Here is a 24,462-nt window from a genome sequence, read left to right on the forward strand (position 1 = left end):
ATTTATTTGATTAATTTTAAATTAATAATATTTAAATTTAAATATTATTAATTTAAATATTATTAATATTTAAATTAATAATATTATTAATTTAAATAATATTATTAATAATATTATTAATAATATTATTTAAATTAATATTATTTTTGGAAGGTGAAACTACTTTGGAAAGCTCTCCGATGAGAATAGTTCTACCACCTTCGATGATAGAAGTTCGAGATCGTACTATTGTTTGATCGATTTTAGTCTGCTCATCTACTCCAATGATGGTCGAAGCGGCTCGATGATTGAACTCTAGACTTTAGACCCAGTTCAAAGTCTAAAAAAGATTTACGGATCGGACTCAAGGAGGGATGTGGCCTGGCCCACCCCGGTCTGTTTCCAACTCTATTTGTAATCCTGCTCGATACTTTGGAATCTCCAGGATAGAATTTGTCTGGATGCCATGCTAGTGTGCTCGCATGGTCTAGATGTCTGGTATGCTCTAAGTCTGTATGTGCGGGATGTGTATCCCGACCATCTCTGTTTGCAATGATGTCTTTTACTTAAAAATCTAATATTTTAAAAATTTTTAAAGTCTTACATTGCATATAATGATAGGCTTATCTTTTGATTAATGTATATATTCTACAACATCCGTATATTTATATATTTTTATATGGATCAGAGAATTATGTACATTGATCACTTGATTATCCAGTTTGGATATTTTGAGAATTGTAATTAATTCTATAGGTAATTATAGTAATCAAATGATATGTTGAAGATTTGAGAAAAATTTCAGACAGTATTTTTTTTTAGTTCTCCTCATACGTTTTCAGTTAGATAGGAAGAACTAAGAAAAAATACTGTCGAAATTTTTTTTGACCCCTATTGCATATCATTTGATTATTGTAATTGACCTATAGAATTAATACAATTCTTTAATGAAATAGGACCTTGTATATCTATTAGCTAATGATAAGATGTATATATTATAAAAGTCATTTTAAATGATAAAATATTTGGTAAGCATTTTGTCTTGTATTTGTATATGCAGAATCTTTAGATAATGTGCCATGGATCGTAGTTGGATGGACCGTCGAGTAGTCGACAGGACGATTTCTACTAAATATAAGAAGGATGTCAAGCACTTTTGTGATTATACTTTTAAGAATGCTACACTCTTAGTTTAAGGATGGACTCATTGTCTTTGTAAGAGATGTGTCAATAGAAAAATGCTTGATAGGGATATAATAATTATCCATTTATATAGGAATAGATTTATGCCAAACTACAAGCATTGGTACTTGCATGCGAAGATGTGGGAGACAATTGCAAGGGATAGAAGTCCTCAGCAGGATAGGGACACAGACAAAATGGTAGACATAATTATGGATGCGGCTGGTCCTAAATTTGATTGAGATATAGAGGATGATCTAGAAGCTGACAGTAATAATTTCTATCGTATGCTGAAAGATGCTGAGATGAACCACTATGGTCGGGATGTGAAATACATACTATATTATCAGTTTTGTCAGAGTTGTTGAACTTAAAGGCCGAGTTTAATATGACGGTCAATTGTTATGATAGGATGGTAGCAATAATAAAGAAGATGTTACCAAAGGATGAAAAATTTATTGAAAGCTTCTATGCTTTAAAGAGAATGGTGAAAAGGTTAGACATAGAATACGAGAAAATAGATGTATGCCATAATGATTGTATGCTTTTCTGTAAGAAGGACCAACTGAAGAGTACATATAACGTATGAGGTGAAAGTCGATTTAAGCAGAGGTAAGAGGGTAAAATCAGAAGGACATCATATAAGGTTCTTTGATATCTTTCCCTCACTCTTAAGCTTCGAAGGTTCTATTTGTCCAAGAGTACTATCGGATGGATGAGATGGCATAAAGAAAAGATTCGCAAGTACACTGATATGATGAGTCATCCGTCGGACAGTGAGGCATGAAAGAAATTAGCTTGTCACTCTTTATTTGCTCAGGAATCATGCAATGTCCGACTGGATCTGTCTTCAAATGGGTTTATACTATTGAGTCATGCAGCCGTTCCTTATTCATATTGGTCAGTCTTTATTACTCCATACAATCTGCCATCTGAGATATACATGAAAGAACATAACATCTTTCTTATATGGTTATTCCTGGACCACGTCACTCTGGTAGAAATATTGATGTATATCTAAGACCTCTTATTGAAGAGCTGAAATTCTTATGGTCCGATGGCATATGTATATTTGATATATCGAAGAAGCAAAATTTTGTAATGAAAGCTGCATTGATGTGGATCATTAGTAATTTTTATACTTATAGGATGCTGTCAGAATGGAGCACTCATAGGAAGCTTGCATGTCGCTATTGCATGGAGAATATAAAATCATTTCAACTTGAGCATGGTCATAAACTCTGCTGGTTTGATTGTCATCGTCAATTTCTCTCTGAGCATCATCCTTTTCGAAAGCAGTGGTACAGTTTCAGGAGAAATAAGATAGAGAAGGACCGTGCACTCCTACATCTCAATGGTATGAAAATATTTCAGAGGGTATCCCAAATAGATGAAGTCCAGTTTGACATACTATTTGACAAACAAAAATCTCGAAGGTTTGGTAGAACTCATAACTGGGTGAAGCATAATATCTTCTGAAAATTACTGTACTGCTCGATCAATTTGATCCATCATAACCTTGACGTCATGCACATTTTAAAAAATATATTTGATGATAATTTCTACACTGTTATGGATCTCAAGGGCAAGATAAAATATAACCCCAATGCTCGAGCAGATATGAAAAATATATGCAAGCATCCTCTATTATAGCTGATTTAGATATCATCTGAAAAATTTTTGAAGCCGAAAGCATCTTATACCTTAATAAGGGAGCAGTTGAAGGATGTATGTGAATGGTGTAAAAATCTTAAATTTTTTGATGGTTATGCAAGTAATCTAGCTCAGTGCGTCAATGTCAAAGATTGTAGATTCTATGGGCTAAAGAGCCATGACTGCCATATCTTCATGCAATGATTACTCCCATTGGGTTGGCATAATCTTCTTCTTAACTCCATATGGAGTTCTTTGATCGAGTATAGTTTTTTCTTTATAGACATTTATGCTATCGCGCTATCCATCGATCACATTTTCAGTCTTGAGGCTAGTAGTCTAGAGATTATATGCAAGTTGGAGAAGATATTTTCTCTTAATTTCTTCAACTCTATGAAGTATCTCGTGATTCATTTGACATACAAAGCTAGAATGGGGGGACTAGTGCAGTATAAATGGATGTATCCATTTGAAAGATACATGCACAGTCTCAAGAAGAAAGTAAAAAATAAAATCAGAGTCAAAGGTTCTATTATAAAAGCTTACATAATTGAAAAAAATTTTAATTTCAGTCAACACTACTTTAACTCCAGTATGCAGACAAAGCTGACTCAAATAAGTCAAAATGATGATGGTGGTGAGGGATCAGAGGCAGAGGTCTCAATATTTGCCTATCCCTCCATGACTTTGGATATGAGATTTGTCGGGTATTAGCTGATATTGAAATTCAACAGATAGAGATATATATTTTGCTAAATTGCATGGAGGTCAACCTATATGTTAAGTATCCATCACAATCTCAACTCTTTAATCACTTATCATCCTGTACTTATCTTATGTATGTATAGGCAATATGATGAGATGCTAAGACAGGACAATCCGATGATAAGCGAGGAAGAAATCTCCACTTAGTGCTCACAAAACTTTGCAAATTGGTTCCATCAACTGGTAAGCGATCATTGTCATTTTATTTATTTTAATTTTTCTCAATTTATTTATTTTATAATATGCAAGTCATGTAAGGGGGCGAATCCATGCCTAAAAATTTAAGACCATTAAGTTATAGGCCAACAATAATAGCTATAAGGTAAATAGTTTTAAATTTCACATGCAGCAATATGAATATCATAAAAATACAATGAACAGCAATGTGTATATAAAGGGTAGCTGGTGGATAGAGACAGAGACTGACTACTATAGAATTTTCAAAAAAATGATCAAGTAGACCTACCTAGGAGGTAATAGTGTCATTCTATTCAAGTACGGATAGTTTGATACTGGCAATTGTATGAAGATTGATCTACGGTACGGGCTTATTGAAATCAAACATGGATCAAAAGCATATGTCAATGATTTCTTTGTACTAGCCCAACAAGCCGTCTAAGTGTATTATACTCCATTTCCATTAAAGGAGAGAGAAAAGAAAGAATGGTAGACTGTATATAAAATTAAGTCTCGAACTGTTCATTACGTGCTCGAAGAAGAAGAAGAGCCTCATTTATCAGAATACTTTCAAAAGGACGAAACATCTGGAGTTCATTAGTCTTTCATAGATATAGAGTTCGATGCTTCAGATTTTCTCCTACGTGATGGCTAACATGTGAGAAGGTAGATAATTTTGAGTTTGTTTTAAAGGACAATCCTATCCAAGAAGGAGAAGAAGAGGAAAAAGATGAAGAAGAGGAAGAAAAGGAAGAATTAAATGAAAAATTCGAAGAGTACCAAATATCTGAAGAGGCCGATAAGTAGTGCTTCTCACTTGCGATGAATTTCTCCACCTCTGACTTATTTTAAATACTTATCTTGTATTGCCACCTATCTGAAGGATACCAAACATTCGAAAGATACTAAGAAGCTAAACCCGCTAACCGATGTCGATCCTCCATCAGAGAAATTAGACTACATAATATCAAGCACGAAAAGTAGCCAAATGTGCATAATATACTGGGGGAACTGTCCAAAAAAAGATGTTACATAAGATTGTTAGTTAGCATCTGCAATATATTAGCAAAAAAATGATTCTCATCCAGTAGTATATGATAATGTATTAGTCTGCTGGTACAAAGTTAAGGTATCATGATATACAATTAAATAAATATGATACATAGTTATTTTATTTTGATACATAATTAATCTAATATAATGCATAGTTATTTTTATTTTCAGAGATTATGGATTATATCTTTTCAAGGTTAGAGCCATCACAGTCGAGAAGAGAGCTCTGGAGGAGAGAGCTCTCATGCCGCCAGCTCGCATACTTCTGTGCCACACGTATCATATGGTAAACTATAATACTTTAGATATTCTTCTTTATGTTATTTTATCTTTTATTATCTAATATAATATTCTTTATGATATCCTGATACTTTCAAGTTCGGATGATGTGAGATCACCGATAACCCCACAATTATATGAAGCCGCATCCGATTCTCAAAGTTAGAGGCATGGTAGAGGATCCGCCCAGCTCACAGCATCTCTGACTAGGTTGGAGAATAGAGAGCTTATCTGCATTCAGAACCGTATGTAAGTACTATATATCTTCACTAAATATATTTAAATTTTAGCTATTTTAGGATGTAACATTTATTATTCAAAATAAATTTTGCAGCATATTTACAGAGCCTGGGGTGCCTCATGTGGTTACTGACATCATCCGATGATTGATACCAAGGTCAATGAATGAGTTCTCCAGTTGACCATTGAGAGCTCATGATGCAACCTGAGAGATATTCTTGGTAAGTCAAAGATGTTTAATTTTTAAATTCACTTTAGATTTATATTTTATTTATTAATACATGGTTGCTTCTACTTATAGAGATACTATAGATTCGAGACACCTCGAGATGAGGAGGCTAGTCATCGGGCTTTTGAGGAGGTGGCCATGTGGAGGTTCTGGGACGGACTGTACAGCCTTTGACAGTCTGCCATAAAGCACTTTAAGTTTGAGTCACCATTGGACTGAAAGTCTTACGTAGATCACTGGATGCAGACAGACATATGGGAGGCCCTCTACGACTAGTGGAGTACTGAAAAATATTCTGATAGGTGGCAGAGGGTACGACAGAATCGGTCCGCCCAATAGCATCCGATCAAGCACACTGACGCTCCATTGGCACACATGTTCTAGCCAACAGATTGATAAAAAATTTATTCTTAAATTAATTTCATATTAAATTAATTAAATATATATTTTTAATTAATTAATTAAATTTTATTATATATTTATTATAGATATGGCAGTTGGATCGTGCACCAGGATAGCTGCAGATATGAGAGGCCATACATCAGTCTAGGAGAACAGGTAACAACGTAAAATATTATTTATTAAGTTTTTATAATATATACTATATATGGACTAATGAATTTCTAAACTGTAGAGATGGATTATATGGAATATCTCGTATCACGGCACGGCGAGGATCCATCCTCTCAGTCCCTTTTTGATGTTGAGGGATGGCTCAGGGCCATCGGAGGGGTGAGTAGGACTCGGATCATAGGATTTGATCACAGCTTCGATCCTCCATCAGCTCGAGGATCTTCGTCGATGTCCTCCTCTCAGAGCTCATCGATCCAAACATGGGCAGATGCACATATGGAGGAGATTGTGCAGAGGCTTTGGAACCAGTAATCTCAGAGCTTTCGAGACACCGTCTGTTATATGATCGTTGAGATTCTCCAGAATCTGTATCTGTATGATCAGCTGGGCTCGTTGTCACAACCATCACAATAGGTAAATCTATTAATAATTTTCTTTATTTATTTTAAATTTTTATATTTAGAAGCTTCACATATTTAGACTTGAGTTCGGAAAAGAGATATAAAGAGTAAAAATTTAATATAATCATCCAAATGATGGATCAGAGGTGTCTATAGCTCCATATCATCGAATAAAATATGTAAAAATAATCTGTTCGAGAATCGAAGTAGTATATCAAAATATACATCTCCATATCAATATATACGCTTGCATATCGAAACTTACTAATAATATTTTATTTTTTTTAATTACAGGATGCTGGGATATCTGACTCTCATCTATTAGCTATTGGAGAAGACGTACAGAAGCAGGAGAAGAATGAGGAGGATTGTACATAATTTTTTTTATATGTATATAATTTTGATACTTATAAAGCAGTATATGTATGTGAAATTATATAATTTATATTTTTAATATAATATAATTAATTTTATATTTATGATTGTATTATATAATTGTTATCTTTTTTATAACAAGTTTTAAAAAATATTATTACTTGTTACTGTGATTAAAGCAGATTTTAAAATATTTAATTACTAATTTAGAAAAATATTAAAAACTATTAGTGATGGTAATAGCGATGCAAATTGTCGTCACTAATAGTTTTTTAAATTTTAATTTAAAAAATTAAAAAATTATTAGCAATGGCAATAGTGATGAAATTGTCGTTACTAATAATTTTTTAACAGTTTAGTTAAGAAAAAAATTAAAGTTATTAACGATGGAACTTTATCGCTAATACGTCACTAATTATCTTTATTAACGATGATGGATTTACCGTCGCTAATAATGATAATTAGCAACGAGATTATTTTCGTCAGATTTTTAACGATGGCAAACTGACTATTGGCGACCGTAAATTATCGTCGCTCATAGTCTTTTTTCTTGCAGTGACAGGCCAAGAACCATATTAGGCCCTTATAATCGTACTCTATAGAGTCTCCATTTTAAGTATTAGTCTAGCTGCATATCGAACAATTAGGACCTCCCATCTTATCACTAAGGATTGAATGCCCAAGCCACCATCTCTCAATTGCTGGCAGAGCACATCCTAAGCCAGTAGATGCATGCCCTGGCCTTCCAGATATGAGCCCCATATAGAAAACTCTTAGCTCTCTTTAGTGGATCATATCATGCATTTTCTTAGTGACTAATTGGTAATGTTGTTTAAGAACCTTCAGAGTTGCTAGATCCCAATTAGTTCAAATATATACAAATAGAGATATTGTTAATTTCTCAAAAGACCTTTGTTTTTCTTCCTTCTTCTTTTTTTCTTTTAAGAAAAGGGAGATGGTCAACCCTTGCCTAGCCACCTCTAGTGTAGGTGGGATTCAAACCTAGGTCACAAACACCATACCACATGAGACAACTTGCGAAGCATGCCTCGAAACTTACCACCATTTGCCACATGGTAGGCCCTCCCAATGAGTCCAGGGGCGAACTCCGAATTTCTTCTCTCAGAAGCATCGTCCCATGACTCCCTGAGCTCTCTCCTTAATAAAAGTAGCATAAGCCATGAAACGATGCATTATTAATCCCTAGAAATTTTTTCAGAAGCAATAATGCAAGTGCATCCAAAGAGGAATCAAATCGACGATTCAACTACTAAAGTAGTTACTTCTTTAGCTCGAAGCCCAAAGATCACTTCAAACTTGAAAGTAGGAGGCATATGTTGCGGGAGAAATCTACCAACTTGACCAATTCTCCATTGAGATGCATTCAAGATGACGTGATGAGGTCATATCAGTTGTAGATCTAAAACCACCAATTCAGCCAGCCACACAAGTGAAGTCTGTACCTGACATTTATGACTAACAATCTCGATTAGGAGAGATTCTTCCTTCAAAAAAGAATCAGAAAGTGGTCTAATGGTCTACAGAGCTAGGCCTAACAAACTCATAGCTTCCGGCTAGCGGCCTACGAGTTCAACCTTTATATAAAAAGAAAAAGATACGAAAGGGATCATCTGGTAAAAAATAATAAATAAGAAAAAGCAAACTTAAGCACACGAGAGAGGGGCATATCCTAAGCGAGGAGTAAGGAGAACTTTCTCCACTCTTCCAGCTCTCTCTTTCTTTTCTCTTTGCTGTTCGTAAAGCTTCAGCTAACTTGAGCATTGGAAGATTCTCCACTAGAGCACCTCCAGCGAGTATGGACTTTCTTTGCAGGTATCCTCTAGCATCATGAATTTTGGGTGACATTCAGCTCCAGCCACATCAGCACCTCCTATAGCCTCGTGGCAATAGAAAGTTTGTACCTCTTAATTCCTTCTAAGACCTAAGAAAGGATCTGTGTCAAAATATATGGAAGTTTCAGTTATTGAACTTCACATGGAAGTTTATTCTTTTACCAAACAATTCTTAATGTTCCTGTGCATGCCCTCATCCGTACCATCATCGGAAGTTTTGTGAATCGATAGGGGTAAAATGGGCATTAAGGCGCCTACTAAACCACCTAGCTGCCTTATATGGGGCACCAAGGTACATCTAATAGATAGAAAACTAAAACATGAATCGAAAACACTAGGAAAGTTTCATCCCTTTAGGAGCTGATTGGAAAGTAAAAAGAGTGCACCGACTAGAAGTGAAAGCAACACGCCTTTTCAAGGGAATATTATCATAATATCATCTAGTTAAGATTCCACTGTTTATATTGAAGTGAAATTCCTAAAGCATATTGAAATTGAGAAGATTGTGATCGGTCTTTTTGTTGTCATATCTTGAGAGCATCAAAGACATCTTTTTATATTATCAGATGGCATATCTTGACCACCAATTAATTTTATAAGCTGAATATTTATACACGATTCATAACCATGCATTCGCTTGGTATCTCTTTTAGCTTAACAGATATATAATAACCAAAGGTCATTTAAGGGTCTATTTTTTGATGATTGTGCCTAAAAATCTTATAAGAGTTGTGCATTGGATCTATACAAATGGCAAAATTAGATTGAGCTAGATCCATATTTATAAATAACGAGAGTATTTTTAGAGTGCACCGGCAACAATTGAATTATATATATATATATATATATATAGAGAGAGAGAGAGAGAGAGAGCAAAAAAAAAAAAACTTGCAGAATCTTTTGGATTCAATTATCCAAATAAGTCCTGATAAAAAAATTTTACCAAAGATATTTTACCCCTTCTATGAGATATGTCTTTACTTTGGTTTTCTTATGCATGTATCACTGTTAAATCTTGGTACTAGGTTTTCTTAGGAAACTGCTAGAAGTTCGCATAAAACAAAATTTCTCTCTTTTTTTATTGAGTGGTAGGTGTTGGGTGGTTGTGCATAATGATGAGAGGAAAAAATAAGAATGATATCAATAGGGGAGAAAAAGTTCCAAAGGAGACCTTTGATGGAAAGAAACATTAATTAGAAGGCTACAAGAAGGTTTTAAAGTTCTGAAAAGCTTCTTTCCAAATCCTTCAGGAGATCCATCTGGGCTTCTTCTCTTGTAATATTTTTTGTTAAATTTTTCATAGCTACTTTTTGAAATGGCAAGCTTGACATGAAGTACTGGTCTAACATGCCAAACAGCCTTGTTCACATGAGTGGCCTGGAAACAGGAAGAGGTTCATTCCTGGGGGTGTTACAAATAAAAGTGAGAGAAAAGGACAACAATGAGTGGGCTCTCTTAATGTACATGCCTCCATGTCTTCCTCTATGGCAAAATTCCCCCTGCTTCGAATAATAATATAAATTCTTGGCCCCACCATGTTCACGACTCTCCCCTTTTCCTGCCTTCGACTCCACTCAATGCTGTTTCCTCAAAAACCCTCCCCCATGCGGCTATTCTTTTTAGAATTCTTTCCGATATAAGATTTTCCTTAGATAGGAAATGAAGAGAGAGGCAGAGAAAGGGATCGGTTGGTGGGAGAAGTAAGGTTAGAAAAATATATATTGGTGGTGCAAGAGTAGAGGCACTGGGTGACACAAGAAATGGCAGAAGATTCTCTATAAGTTGGACTTTTGGGCATGTCAAGCTAGTAAATCCAATTTGGAAGAGGTAAACTAACCCAAAAAAAAAAAAAAAATCATCTTTTGTTCTTGTATCTCAGTATGTTCTCATCCACGCTCGCAGTATTTGCTCCATTAACGTCCATTTCTTCCTTTTATGATGCTGTGCAGACGAAAGGGAGGGGAGATTCTCTGTTTTGGGATTCTGAAGTTTTTTATTTCCTCAAGTGAGAGCAAGATCTTTTCCCACCTCTTTAAGCTAATCGGGACTTGAGGAAAAGAGAGTTCGAGAACCCCATCCCCTCCCAGAGGTAACACAGTTGCATCTTGATCTCTTCTGTTACATCATCTGTTCCCTGGAGAAGACAAAGATAGTCCAAAACAGCAAGCAAGGGATCTTAATGAGTGTTAGCAAGGGATCTGAGGTGGTGGTGTTGGTGATCTGTTCCTGTTGATGATATTTCTTCTCAGTGGGGAGGTGGGTCTGAGGATAACCATCTCTTTGGGAAAAAAAAGATCCCCCTTCGGCCTGCAATATTCCATTTGCTGGCTAATGGGATGTACAAATATGCCTTGATTTCACATTGATGTGAGTGAACAATGGAGCCAGCAGTGAACAAGACTTGACTGGTTACTGTGCCGGCCGTTCCTTTGGACTTCTAGGCTTTTACAAGGGGATCAGAAGAGGAGGGTGGCTTGCCTGTTGTTACAGTTTATCTTGTACCAATGACAAGAGAAGAGACTGGAAGGATGTTATCTGGAATCCATCAGTCAAGTTCCTACATGGTGACAAAACAAAAGAGAGTTGGATTTGGGAGGTATGGATACTCTCCTTTTTGATGATATATGAATACTCTCTCCTGACCTACTAAAAGGTTTGCATGTTAGATGAAAGAGCTAGGATAAAAATGAAAACCGGAAGAAAAGGAGCTGGAAAAGAAATTCTCCAGACTGCTGCAGTAGATCCGATCTCCTGATGTCCTCCATTTAGCAGTAGATTAGGAGCATCTTTTGCTTCTGTGTCTTGTCCTAGAGTCACTATCGTTCCTATTCTTGCACTTATCTCTTCATTTCTCACTGCCTGCATGGCGATCTATTTTTCACCCATGCACATGGACCCCTGCTCACCATCCCATCTCTCCCTTGTCTTGTTTCTCTCTTCTGCTAGCCTGGCATTCTAACCTTTACTGCTTCTCCTATATCACCACTCAATTTTATAGAATATTTTAGATTCCTCCTTTCATTTACGTACCTGCTCCTAAGCCGATATCAAATCAGTTTACATATCAGGCACCAAAATCCAAAAGCAAAACATCTACAAAAGAACAAAAGAAGGTGTATATAAAGCCCTCTTTTCCCTCCCCTCCCCCCTCCCTCTCTCTCTCTCTAAGATACTATTTAGGGATGGGGCAGAGAGAAAGGGGCCTTGTGAATATAATGTCCCTACATAGACAAGTTGCCACTCCCATACCACCAATACTACTGTTAATCTCTGTGTCTCAGGCTGATCATGCCCTGCCAAAGCAGCAGCATTCTAAGATGTTCAATTAATGCAAGGGAATGCAAACCCCCTAATCTGGCTTCCATCTCCTTCCCATGTTATATTTGCCTTCTCACTGGACTCACAAGTACTCCACTCCCTCTCTTAACTTCACAACCTCTCCCTGCTGCTTGAAATGCTCACCTCCTTGAATTCGCATAGAGATGAAGAAGAAGGCACGCACCACCACCACCCCAACCACCAAATCCTACCACATGGACTGATCGCACCATCAACCCATTCATGCCAATTGCTGATCAGCTGCGCCGAACTCATCCACCGCGCCGACTACTCGGCTGCCCGCCGCATCCTCTCCCTCCTCTCCACCATCTGCTCTCCCCACGGCGACTCCACAGACCGCCTTGTCCACCAATTCGCTCGTGCCCTCTCGCTCCGCATCGATCGCGTCCTCACCCATCTCATCTCCTCCTCAATGTTCTCATCCAATGAGGACACCATCCAGTCCTCCTCCTACCTCTCCCTGAACAAAGTCACTCCCTTCCTCCGCTTTGCTCACCTAACCGCCAACCAGGCCATTCTCGAGGCCATCGATGGCCGCCGATCCATCCACATCCTCGACTTCGATACCTCACATGGTGTGCAATGGCCTCCTTTCTTACAAGCCATGGCTGAGCGCTCCGACCCCTCCAGTCTACAGTCCATCCGCATCACCGGTACCGGAACCGACCTTGATGTCCTCCACCGAACCGGTGACCGCCTCCAAGCATTCGCCAACTCTTTAGGCCTCAGATTCCAATTCCACCCCCTTTACCTCCCTACCACCAATCCTGATGCTACTACCACCAGTCTGAATTCTTCTTTCCAACTGCACCCGGGCGAGACTCTGGCTGTGAATTGCATACTGTTCTTGCATAAGCTTCTCAGGGACAGAACCGGTGACGATCCTGCATGCAAGCTCGTTGCTTTCCTCCATGCGGTCAAGGCGATGAACCCAGTGGTGGTGACGGTTGCCGAGAGGGAGGCCACCCACAACTCGCCAGTATTCTTGCGAAGATTCATGGAGGCCTTGGATCACTACACAGCGGTTTTCGAGTCCTTGGAGGCTACACTGCCTCCCAAGAGCCCGGAGCGGCTCGAGGTGGAGCAAGTGTGGCTCGGGAGGGAGATCGAAGACATAGTTGGCAGGGAGGGGGAAGGGAGGAAGGAGCGGCACGAGCGGTTTGAATGGTGGGAGGGTCTGATGAGGGATAGGGGGTTTTCGAGCCTCCCGCTGAGCCCATTTGCACTGTCTCAGGCAAAACTGCTACTCCGGCTGCACTACCCTTCGGAGGGTTACCAGCTTCAGATGTCAAAGAACTCCTTGTTCCTGGGTTGGCAGCATAAACCCCTCTTCTCGGTCTCTTCTTGGCACTGATCATGCAGCAATTCCAGGAAGAAACCCAGCTGATCTACTTCATTTTCTTTGGTGAGTGTTGCTTCTTTTGATCAAATGGGGTTTTCACATGGAAAACAAAAACCCAACTAGAAATGAAGGCCCAAAAGTGTAGAGAGATACTCATATATAGGTTGATATGGTATATATGGGAGGTCTTTACTCCAAACCTAAACATGAGTCTTCAACTCTAGTTGATGTTTCATGAGCATGATGGTGCACATTGCATGGCAAAATTTTGGAAGTATTGAAGACAGAAGAAACTCAAATCTCTCCAGTCTTCTTGCTCTCTTTATTGCTTCCCACAATTTTGTCTTATTTTCATATACATAATATTCCTTGTAATCCTGCAATATATTGCAGTATTTGAGATTTCAAATTGTTACATGCCATTGATGGAATCATAGTATTGCGGTTGTTTTTATGGTCTTTGCTTTGGCTTTTGCTCTATATGATGTTGCTTGTGCTAGTGCGTTGCCTCAGCTGCATTATTTTTCTTTATGAGTCCTCGTGTTCGCATGGTTTGTTGCGGCATCTTTGTCCCGCTTGTTTGTGGTTTTGTGCAATTTTTTATGTTTTACTAATTATATATGCTTGGTCTCCACCCACTACTTAAAGTCCTATGATAAAATAATAATGCAAATGGGATTTATGAGATCAATCAACTGATATGCCTTTCTTCTTTGCAAATTGGCTGACCTGTGTTTCCCATATATTCTTTTGTCTTGTGCTTCCATGGTGTAAGCTATCTTGATTTCTGCACCCATTCCCTGTATATAGCCTATGGTACAGCATCATTCCATTCCCACCACCTTAAATTCTGCCTCTTGTCCCCTCAAACAAAACTATTGGGCTTCTAAATTTAAATTTTTGGTGGTCACCTTGCCGCCCTCCTCAAGAAGTCATTCCCTTTTGTCTAGGAAGCCTCACTTCTTGGGATCTTGCATGTTTTGCTCATAGATCCTCCCATTTTGCCTTGGTCTTGCTGATTTCTCTCCCACTTAAACGCACTCACGCACGCACGCACTCAACGCACGCAAGCATCGATTGTCTCTTATAAGCTTCTGATGTGATTGAATCAAGCATTCTAGTACCTGTTGTAGCATGTCTAAATAAGAGTTCTGCATGTTACAATCTATTCCTAGTATTTTTTGTTAAACAAAGCAAAAAGTTTAGTGGGATGGAAAAAAGTTCCAATGAGAAAAACTTCGGAATTTTAGAGAGAAACCATTAAGCGTCCATCGACCACTACGGAGAAATCGTCGGAGACGACCGGGAAGCCCGGCGGAGGCCCTGATAGCTTGTCGACGGAGGCCCAACGGGTGGAAGGGGAGCCCTGCCCTTTCCCCACTGGACCGGCAGATCCTTGCCCTCCTTCTGCCACCGCTGCTCGTTGTTGGGCGGAGGTTCTCCAAGGAAAGCGCCGTTATAAATGGAAAACTTAGGTGGTCACAAATTAAGGAAGAGATAGCTAGGCTGCAGGAACGATTCAAGGATTCCATTATTTTTACTGAGGAAGAGATTGTTAATGCCAGCAAAAAATGGTGTTATTCTCTCATTGGTAGATTCCTGGGCAAAGGATTTTCTATGGAATTTTGGGAAAAAAGATGGGCCGTCGCTGGAGAGGTTAAGATAGTTCCTCTTTCCGCTGACCAACGGATTTTTCGCTTCTCTAGCAAAGAGAACAGAGCCGGGTGATGGCCAACGGCCCATGGATCGTTGCTGGCCAGGTTCTTGTCCTTGAATACTGGCGAGCTAATTTTAGCACTACTACTGATTCGGTGACCACAGCTGCACTCTGGATGCGATTATCTGACCTCCCAATGGAAATATGGGATAGATGATGCTTCTTCGAATCGCCTCGGTAGCTGGGTGTTGTGGTCATGGATCAAGGATTCGGTGACCACAGCTGCACTCTGGAAGCGATTATCTGACCTCCCAATGGAAATATGGGATAGATGATGCTTCTTCGAATTGCTTCGGTAGCTGGGTGTTGTGGTCATAGATCAAAGAGTCAAATGGCTCTGATGGTTGGTTTATGCCCAGTTAAGAGGGATGTGGTCATAAATCAAGAGAAACATTCTCACAGAGAGCGCCAATATTGTGGTCATGGATCAAGAGGTCGAAAGGCTCAGGTGATTGGCTTATACCTTCGCCTCCGCATACGTGAGGTATTGTTCGCTTTGACTCGTGACCATCTTTAGGTTTCAGTAGACCTTTAGACTTCAATGGACCTTGATCATTTAGAGTCTCACGGTTTTATTTTTTAAAAGGCGCCTCACATTGAGAGAGAAGATTCTAATCTATATAAGCTATATTCCCTCTTGACTCATAATCAATGTGGAATTAAAGAAGCTCTCACTACACCACATCAAAAAAGAATGATGGATATTCTTTTACGATGCGATCCATTGGATCGCATCTTATATAGATCTCAAAATATTCCGATCTTTTTTTTCTTTAGATCCGTTTGTATAAATTTTGAAGCAGCCATTGTGCTATGTGATGATTGACATTGCGGAAGAAAGTAAATCAATCTTTCGCACAACAGATATGACCCAAACCCTAGTTTCCAAGGGGTTTGATTCAAATTCTAAAAATTGATTTTATTAAGATCATTTTGGCTGTGATCAAGATTGCCTTTTGGATGTTCTCATTTTTTTTCTTTAATGTAAATCCGATAATTGGATGTGAAGAATGCATTCTTATATAGCTAGCTCAATTGACTTGTTTATATGGGCAACTACTAGATTCGCAAACTCCATCAAGCTTTCTATAGTCTCAACCAAGGTATGCATTCGATCGTTTTAGTTCTTTGCTTCTTGCAAATGATTTTTTTTGCCATCTATTTGATTCATCATTATGTTTTTGTTATGATTACATATGCAATTGAACCGAACCGAGTTAAGTCGAGTAGTTGGAAGCTTGAACTTGACTCGACTCAAAATACTTGAGTTTGAAACTTGATCCGAGATGAATTGAGCTTTAATATCCCAAGCTTAAGCTCGATTTGATTAAAAAAAGAATAAAATTTGAGATTGACTTGACTCGAATATCAACCGAACTATATTCGAATTCGAAATCGAGTCTTAGCCTATTTATAACAAATATATTATAAATAAAAATATTATTATTAAATATATATATATAAACTCAAATAGGCTTGTGAGCTTACGAGTCGAGTATCCTACTACTCGAGCTTGATTCGAAAAATCATTTGAGCTATTCGAGTGCGATAATAACTGAGTCAAGTCGAACTCGAATAGCTCACGAGCAATTTGACTCATTTACGAAGAAAAAGTAAATCAATTTTCGCATAAAAGATATGACTCGAACCTTAGTTTCCAAAAGATTTGATTCAAATTCTGAAAATTGATTTGACAGTAATCAAGATCGCTTTTTTGAACGTCCTTTTTTTTTTTAATGTAAATTCGATAATTAGATGTAAAGAATGCATTCTCACGTGGCTAGCTCAATTGACTTGTTGATATGGACAACTATTGGGTTTTAGGCATCCATCTACAACTTGACCATGTTCGCAAACTTCATCGAGCTCTCTACGGTCTCAACCAAGCTATGCAAGCATGGTTTGATCGTTTGAGTTCTTTGCTTCTTGCAAATAGTTTTTCTGCCATCTATTTGCCTTTGTTACATCTGTTAACCAAGTGGTAGATAGCCTCTTTCCCGAGCATCATTTCTTCCTTGGGAGTCAACCGGAAATTTGGTCATCCATTCCAGTTGATACAAGCAGAGCATTCGAGGGCATAAAATCTGTTCGTGTACAGAAAATTACATTTCCATATATACCTCCATTATGTTTAGAAGATTTGAAAGGACTATATAGAAGATTTTTTTTTCCATTTGTACCGGAAAATATATTTCTTAGTTTTTTTAGAACTTATTTAGCTGGGATACGTTTTTTGAAAATCATTTATTTTAAAAAAATAATTACAGAGAAATATAAATTTTATCATATTTGATTGGTGGAAACAATTATTCTGAAAAATAATATTAGAAAAGATTGTCATGTTTGATTGAAAATAATTTTATCTGAAAATATTACTAAATTTCCATAATATTATTGAATTAATAATTTAAATAATATACATATTTTGCTTAATCTGTTTATTGGCCATTTATAGCTCAGTTATATGATTGTCAATGCGGGCGTTTTCAAATATTGAGAGATATTTCTATGAGTTAATGAATATCAAAAGTGAGGGCATTTATGTCAAAATAAGAGGGAATATTTATGGGTTTCAACGGAAAAAAGTGGGGGCATCTGCGCTAAGCAACGGCAATTCCAGAATTCCTCCGCTCAATAATCTAATATAGAAAAAAATGCCACCTCCTGACTCTAATAGTAGTTATTTTACTTTCTCTCTCAGTAAATACGAGTGAAATCCATCGTTTCTACAAAGCCTGGTAATCTAACGTGGAGTTTATTTTTCTATGCCTAATTTACCTCCAACCAAATAAACCCTTGCCTTTTGTATACCATTTGGTATTCCAAAAGAGTGTATGAAGGAAAGGTGAGAGAACCGGACGTCCGCTAGGTCCACTTTCCTCCAAAACCATTGTTTTAAACTCCCTCTTGGAATACATGAGCCGGAGTGTATAGATGGGCAGTCCGGATGGCTACAAAAATCTGCCTGGTTGCAAAAGCCTTCTCTATTGAATACTTGAATGTAGAAGATATATATATATATATATAGAGAGAGAGAGAGAGAGAGTGAATGCTGGTCCTACTGCGCATGGCATTCGGCTAGTGTGCTATTTTGAGAAAAATAAATTGGTCCATTTTGGAAGATATAAAATGAACCTTTTCTGCAAAACCTTTAAAAAAGGGGAAAAATCTTACATGGTGGTCTCGCCACTCATTTAGCCACCAGGCGTGACCCTAGACAGTCAATTTTGTTATATCATCTCTATGTGGAAGAAGAAAAGCAGCAAGCACTCAAGTAGTCGAGGTCGTTCAGGAGTGTTTTGTAAACGTCGCCTTGCTTTCAGACTCAAGTAAAAGTTTGGAGTTCATGCCCTCCGCAGCCCTTAACCAACATAGTAAGCAGTTTACAACTATCTTGTATCGCTGTACATTCTACAACTATCTTAATACATAATCAGGGTGGATTTTCCTCCCTTTACATCAAGGAAAACATGGTAAGCAGTCTGGCTTTGCTTGGCAAGAGAATGGGTGGAAAAAAAAGCACCAAGTTTTTGTTGTACCTCTTTTTCTTAGAGCAAGATGGTGGTAGCTCCACCAGGTTTAATTTCACATGACTAAGGATAGCAACGGATAGGGTATGGATCCAAGTACCCAATATCCATACCTGATTAAAAACCCCATATATATCTATACCTGCCTCATATTTGCCTCAGGTTGGGTTGGGTCAAATAGATGTGTGGGCCAGATCTGGTTGAGTAGATATAAGATGGGTTGGATAAGGCATTCATCATATAAATATTAAAAAATAATTATGATTTTGAAAGAGTGATATCGGATCAGTTTTGAGATGGGGATATTATTATCTCGGATTCTAATCGGATTGCATTGGATCGAATATTCGGTTGATCGGCTAAAATAACCATCTCTAGTTAAGCTGTTATGGTTGACTAGATTGGTAACTAGAAGATAACATGTGTTGACATCAGGAGAAAGAAATTGGAAAAATTAAAAATGATGAAGGATCCAACTGTTAATAGGTACTAATTCGAAAAATAATTTAGAAATCTTCTCCTTGAATATAAGGCTTGCTATTTTATTACCTTGAGGCCTCAAATACTATTGGTTGATACCCTTTTCCCAGTATCTTAATCATCTAATCTGATAAATAGTTGGAGCTACCATTCCTGCTAAGGGAAGCCAAGAACTGAAACGTCTTGTACTGTTCATAAAGAATGGAATATTGAATTCCAGTCAGCAGATGCTCTCGCCAATATCTTTTCTTCAGCTTTCGAACATCCTAAGCAAAATTATGTAGAATCTATTTAAAGATCCTGATCTATTACAGCTACAATTCATACTTATAAACACAATTTAATGTGGCTGACCTTTGAAGCTAGTAAGCTTCCTCATTTCTTTATGCATACATGCATGCACATACATAAAAATAATACACCTTTTATATCTATTCAGTAGATTACCAATGTATGCAATAGCGAACTGTACTAATAAGCACTAATTCCTCATAACAAAATCTTCAATGCAAAATAAACTTCTCTTTGAGGTGAAGCAAGAGCAAATCAGATAACCCAAGCTTAAAATCATAACTGCCATTTAAATACTAGAGTGGATTTTTGCTTTTTTTTTTTTTTGCTATGTTTTTTTTTTTTTTGTTGTTGTGGGGGGGGGGGGGGGGTGCAGGGGCGCAGAAGTCCCAAAGGGAAGCAAAACAAAGGAGAAGAAATTCACCCGCCTTTAGGAAACTGGATTCCAGCCATATCGGCAAAAACCAGTAAACGAGAGGCAGAGGGAAGCAAAGAAGCAGAGGAAAAGGAGGCAGCCACTAGAGATGAAGCCAGATGTGATAGGCTATGTACCAAGTAATAGTCTTGAGATAATCTGGGACAGAAGAATTCGATGTGAGGGATATGAGATCTTGAAGAGAGTGGAAGACATACCGGCCAAGCTGCATTGGATGCAAAGAATTCAAGCAGCTGAATAGGCAATGTGAGATGTTTTCTATTTCAGTGAAGCATCGATCGCACGTAGCATCCTGAAGGTGATTAAGGCCTTGCTCAAGAAGCAAAGCTTTATAAGCGAGACGATCCCAACACACCTTTCACCAAAATAACTGAACACGTGGAACCATCTTCAACATCCAAACCCAGCTTAAGTTGGTGGTAGTGTTAGGCTGCTGATTGTGAAGAATGTGTCGATAGAGCGTCGAAGTATGAATCTTTGGGTCTGCACTATCATGCCACAACAGCCGATCCTCCTGATGAGATGTGGGCAGAGGCATAGCCTGTATGCTGGTGACCATCTCAGAAGAAAATAATTCCCTTAACAGCTCAGCATTCTATGTTGATTAACTTGGAAACAGTCCAATCGTCCTGAATAGCGGCCAGACTGTAAGTGGAGGCACAATGAAGCAATGGAATTTCAGAGAGCTAGGGGTCACTGAGGATGTTAATGTTGCTTCCATTACCAATCCGCCATCGAAACCCATGGGTGATAACCTTCGAAGCAGAGATAATGGAGCGCCACAGAATAGAAGACCTCCTTTTGGGAGTGTAATTCAACCAATCCTTAAAGTTATACTTCGATTCCACCATCTTAACCTATAGAGAGCTTTTGTCAAGGATTACTTGCGTCATAGCCTGCCCGTTTGTGGATCCTTAAGGAGTGCAGCCCCAATCTTTCCCAACATTTAGGTGTGCAGATAGTTCCCCAGGAGATGAGGTGCAATTTCTTCTGGCTCATATTATGACCCCAAAAGAAAGCTTTGAACATTCACTCCAATTCAGTAAGAACCGCACAAGGAACCGGAACATTGGACCAAAGATAGACATACGTAGAATTCAAGATGGATAGAATCTGAGTAAAGCGCCCGACTTGCGATAGATGCTTCCATTTCCAGCCTTCCAATATGCTGCTAACTCTGCTAAACAGTGGATTGAAGTCTTGCTGAGTAAGTTTACTACTAGAAACAGGGACCCCGAGATAGGACTACCGACCATCATTCAACTGAATCTCTAAAAGATTGACAATGTACTGTTTAGTCCGAACATTAATCCTACTGCTAAATCGGATCATGGATTTGCTGGTGTTGACCCACTGACCAGATTGCAAGCAATAGTCCATAACTGCTTTCTTCAGGGTTCTGGCGTTCCTTTTGGTAGCCTTCGCAATTAAAAGAAGATCATCAGCGAACATCAAATGGAAAATAATGGGTCCATGCCGTTTTGGTTGAAATCCTTTCAAAGTACCAGCCTCCACACAGCAATGCAGGGAGCGAGATAACATATCAAAACAAAAGATGAAGAGAAACGGAGTCAGGGGGCATCCCTATCGAACACCACCAGCAGAATGAAACCATGGAGAAGGCCTTCCATTAATCAGCACAGAGAACCTTGGGTTTAGGACATAGGCCATGATCCAGCATATGAACCGCCGATAAAATCCGTAGTGATATAAAACAGCTTCAAGGTACCTCCACGATAGCCTATCATAAGCTTTTTCCATGTCTGCTTTCACAACCATGAGAGAGTTAGTGCCAGATGCCGATTCCATGGAGTGAAAAATTTTTTGTGCAAGCATAATGTTATCAGAAATATTGCGGGCTGGCACAAAAGCACCTTGCTCCAAAGAAATTAGGTTGGGGAGCAGAGATTTCATCCTGTTAATAAGAATCTTGGCTACCCATTTGTACACCGTGTTATAGAGACGAATCGGCCTATAGTCTTTGACCTCCCGTGGATTAGGAATTTTGGGGATAAGAACTAAATGGGTGTCCTTCAAGTCCATTGGCATAGAACCAGAGTCAAACACTTCATGGATAGCAGCCAAGACATCATTCCTCGTGATAGGCCAGAAGTGCTTGTAGAGCAATGGTCGAAAACCAGAGGGCCCTGGTGCCCGATCAGAGAGGAGTAGAGATAAAGTTGCGAGGATCTCATCTCAGTAATTAGTTTCACCATGTGTAGCTGTTGGGGGGACGTAATGGGCGTCGAGATTGGAGGGAGATCAACAAAGGGAGGATTACCATGATTGTTTCGATGGGAAGCGAAGTAGTTTGTAATAGTATTGGCAATCTCCGAGTCTGTGTTCACCTCACCATCCTGTGTCATTAAGGAAGAGAAGATCTTATTCCTTCTGCGCCGAATAACAGTAGTCTGATGGAAGAATGCAGTGTTAAGATCCCCCTCCTTCAACCATCTGATTTTGGATTTTTGCCGCCAATAGATCTCTTATAACTTAAGCACTCGTTGGTATTCAGAAACGTTGGTGATGCTGTAACAGCAAATTGGTGCCCCCACTCTGAATGTCCTCCTCTTGTTTTTCCTGCATTTGTGTTTCCAATCATTTCACTTTGTCAAACAGATTACCAACATATCCTTGTTCCATTTAGACAATGCCTGTTTGGTGTTTTGGAATAATAGAACTCCATGAGACGCACCAGACGGTCCACGCCAAGCTCGCCTGACCACTTGCTGGATCTCTTCAATTGATAGCCAGAATTTGTGAAACCTGAAAGGTGATCGATGGATGTGAGAAGGTTGAGAAGAGACTTGAAGTAACAGAGGGCAATGGTCCGCAGGTGAGTCACAGTGGAATCAGAAAAACAGTTGATCCATTCGTCATTAGAAAGAGCTCTGTCTAATCTCTCCCAAACCCGAGCATGTTCGAACCTGTAGTTACACCAGGCGAAGGCACTTTCCACTGAATCCCAGATCGATCAGAGCAGAAGAATTTACAAAGTTTCTAAATTCTCTAACTTTAATATCAGCATTAAATCTACGGTCGTCTCGCTTCTCGGTGCTGTCGGTAATAACGTTGAAGTCACCAATCAGCAACATGGGGTATCCAAGTCCATCCCAGCGGCAGCCATCTCCCAAAAGAAGCGGTGCTCGCAATAATCTGTGCTGGCGTAAACCACCCCAAGAAGCCATGGTTGCACTCTAGGGGCAGACACCACTCCCACAGCCAGCTGCCGAATAGAACTGTCAAACTGAACATGGTCAAAATTACGGTGCCAGAGGATGATGATTCCTCCTGATAAACCGATTGATGGAATAGAAGAAATCTGCCACTGGTTGCCAACACTAAGATGAAATTTCTGAATAGAATCTCCAGAGAGACGAGTCTTTAAAACACAAATTATATCAGGCTGATGTTTACGGACAAGATCATGAAAGTTGTTTAACAAGGAGGGCTTGGCAGCACCTCTGCCATTCCAAACAATAATGTTCATGGGGTAAGCAAAGAAGCGGAGGGAGAACCAGGGACCTGAGCCTCTCCTATCTCTCGTGACCTCGGCACATCCTGACAACCCACCTTCTCCAAAGAGGAAGCTCCCGCAGCACCAGCAGCCCAGCACATAGAGCACCCAGAAGATGGGAGGAAGACTGAGGTTCTGCCCATCACTCGAAGAACAAGAAGGAGAGAGACTGCCATCTCCATCATCAGGATCAGACAGCAACTGAGGTAATAATAGAGGTACAGAAGTGGCTGTCTGCAGTTGGAGATCCATAAGAGAAGAGGGTTCGGATCGTAGGAGGATAGAAGATTCAGGGTTCGGAGCTTGAGTGAGTCTGCGTTCTCTCATATTATCCTATGATTTTGGCTTAACCACGTGGCACTGACACGAGAGTAACAGGATCTTGGGCTCCGGTTATGGAGGAGAGGGACTATCGGGTGTGGATGCAGAGTTCATTACCTAAATAATTTTTTTTAAAAAAATTATTTATTAAAATAATATATTTTTTAATTTGTTTATAAAAATAATGTAAATCTATAAAATGCTATTTGAAATGATATTTTATAGTCTCCACGTCACCGCTCTCTCTACTCCACGTGGACCATAAAAATAAATAAATAAATAAAATCGCCATTTGAAATGGTATGTTTTCAAAAAAGTCATTTCAAATAGCGACTTTAATTATTTACTTAAAAAAATAATTAAAAAAAATTATAATTTTAAATTTATAAAAAAATAAAAATTTTGATTTTGATTCAAATAAAAATCATCATTTCAAATTACTTTTTTCATTTCAAATTATTTTTTTTTAAAAATATTTTAAAAAAATGAGTATAAATAAATAAAAAAATTATAATTATAATTTTAAATTTTAAAAAAATAAAAATTTTAATTTTAATTCAAATAAAAATCACCGTTTCAAATTAGTATCCTCATTTCAAATTAATTTTTTTAAAAAAATATTCAAAAAAAATACATCAAAAAAATTAAAAAATAAAAAAATCATAAAAAAAATAAAAAAATCAAAAAAAAATAAAAATTCTAATTCTAATTTCTTAAAAAAATAAAAATT

The 24,462-nt window shown here is 38.3% G+C and overlaps 2 protein-coding genes across 2 annotated transcripts; one reads left to right on the forward strand and one right to left on the reverse strand.

Annotated features, from left to right (window-relative positions):
- The first annotated feature begins 10,391 nt into the window (after positions 1-10,391).
- On the forward strand, positions 10,392-13,879 carry LOC105050022 (scarecrow-like protein 18). Its single transcript, XM_010929862.4, has 2 exons — positions 10,392-10,586; positions 10,709-13,879. The coding sequence occupies exon 2, from the start codon at positions 12,214-12,216 to the stop codon at positions 13,450-13,452; it is 1,239 nt and encodes a 412-aa protein (XP_010928164.1). The 5' UTR covers positions 10,392-10,586; positions 10,709-12,213; the 3' UTR covers positions 13,453-13,879.
- A 7,599-nt stretch (positions 13,880-21,478) lies between these two features.
- LOC140851167 (uncharacterized) lies at positions 21,479-23,663 on the reverse strand. Its single transcript, XM_073242746.1, has 5 exons — positions 22,988-23,663; positions 22,519-22,852; positions 22,396-22,474; positions 22,176-22,305; positions 21,479-22,041 (listed from the first exon to the last, which is right to left on the reverse strand). The coding sequence occupies exons 1-5, from the start codon at positions 23,661-23,663 to the stop codon at positions 21,479-21,481; spliced, it is 1,782 nt and encodes a 593-aa protein (XP_073098847.1).
- Positions 23,664-24,462: the final 799 nt, after the last annotated feature.

This window comes from Elaeis guineensis, chromosome 8 (genome assembly GCF_000442705.2).
Source record: "Elaeis guineensis isolate ETL-2024a chromosome 8, EG11, whole genome shotgun sequence".
Lineage (NCBI taxonomy): Eukaryota > Viridiplantae > Streptophyta > Magnoliopsida > Arecales > Arecaceae > Elaeis > Elaeis guineensis.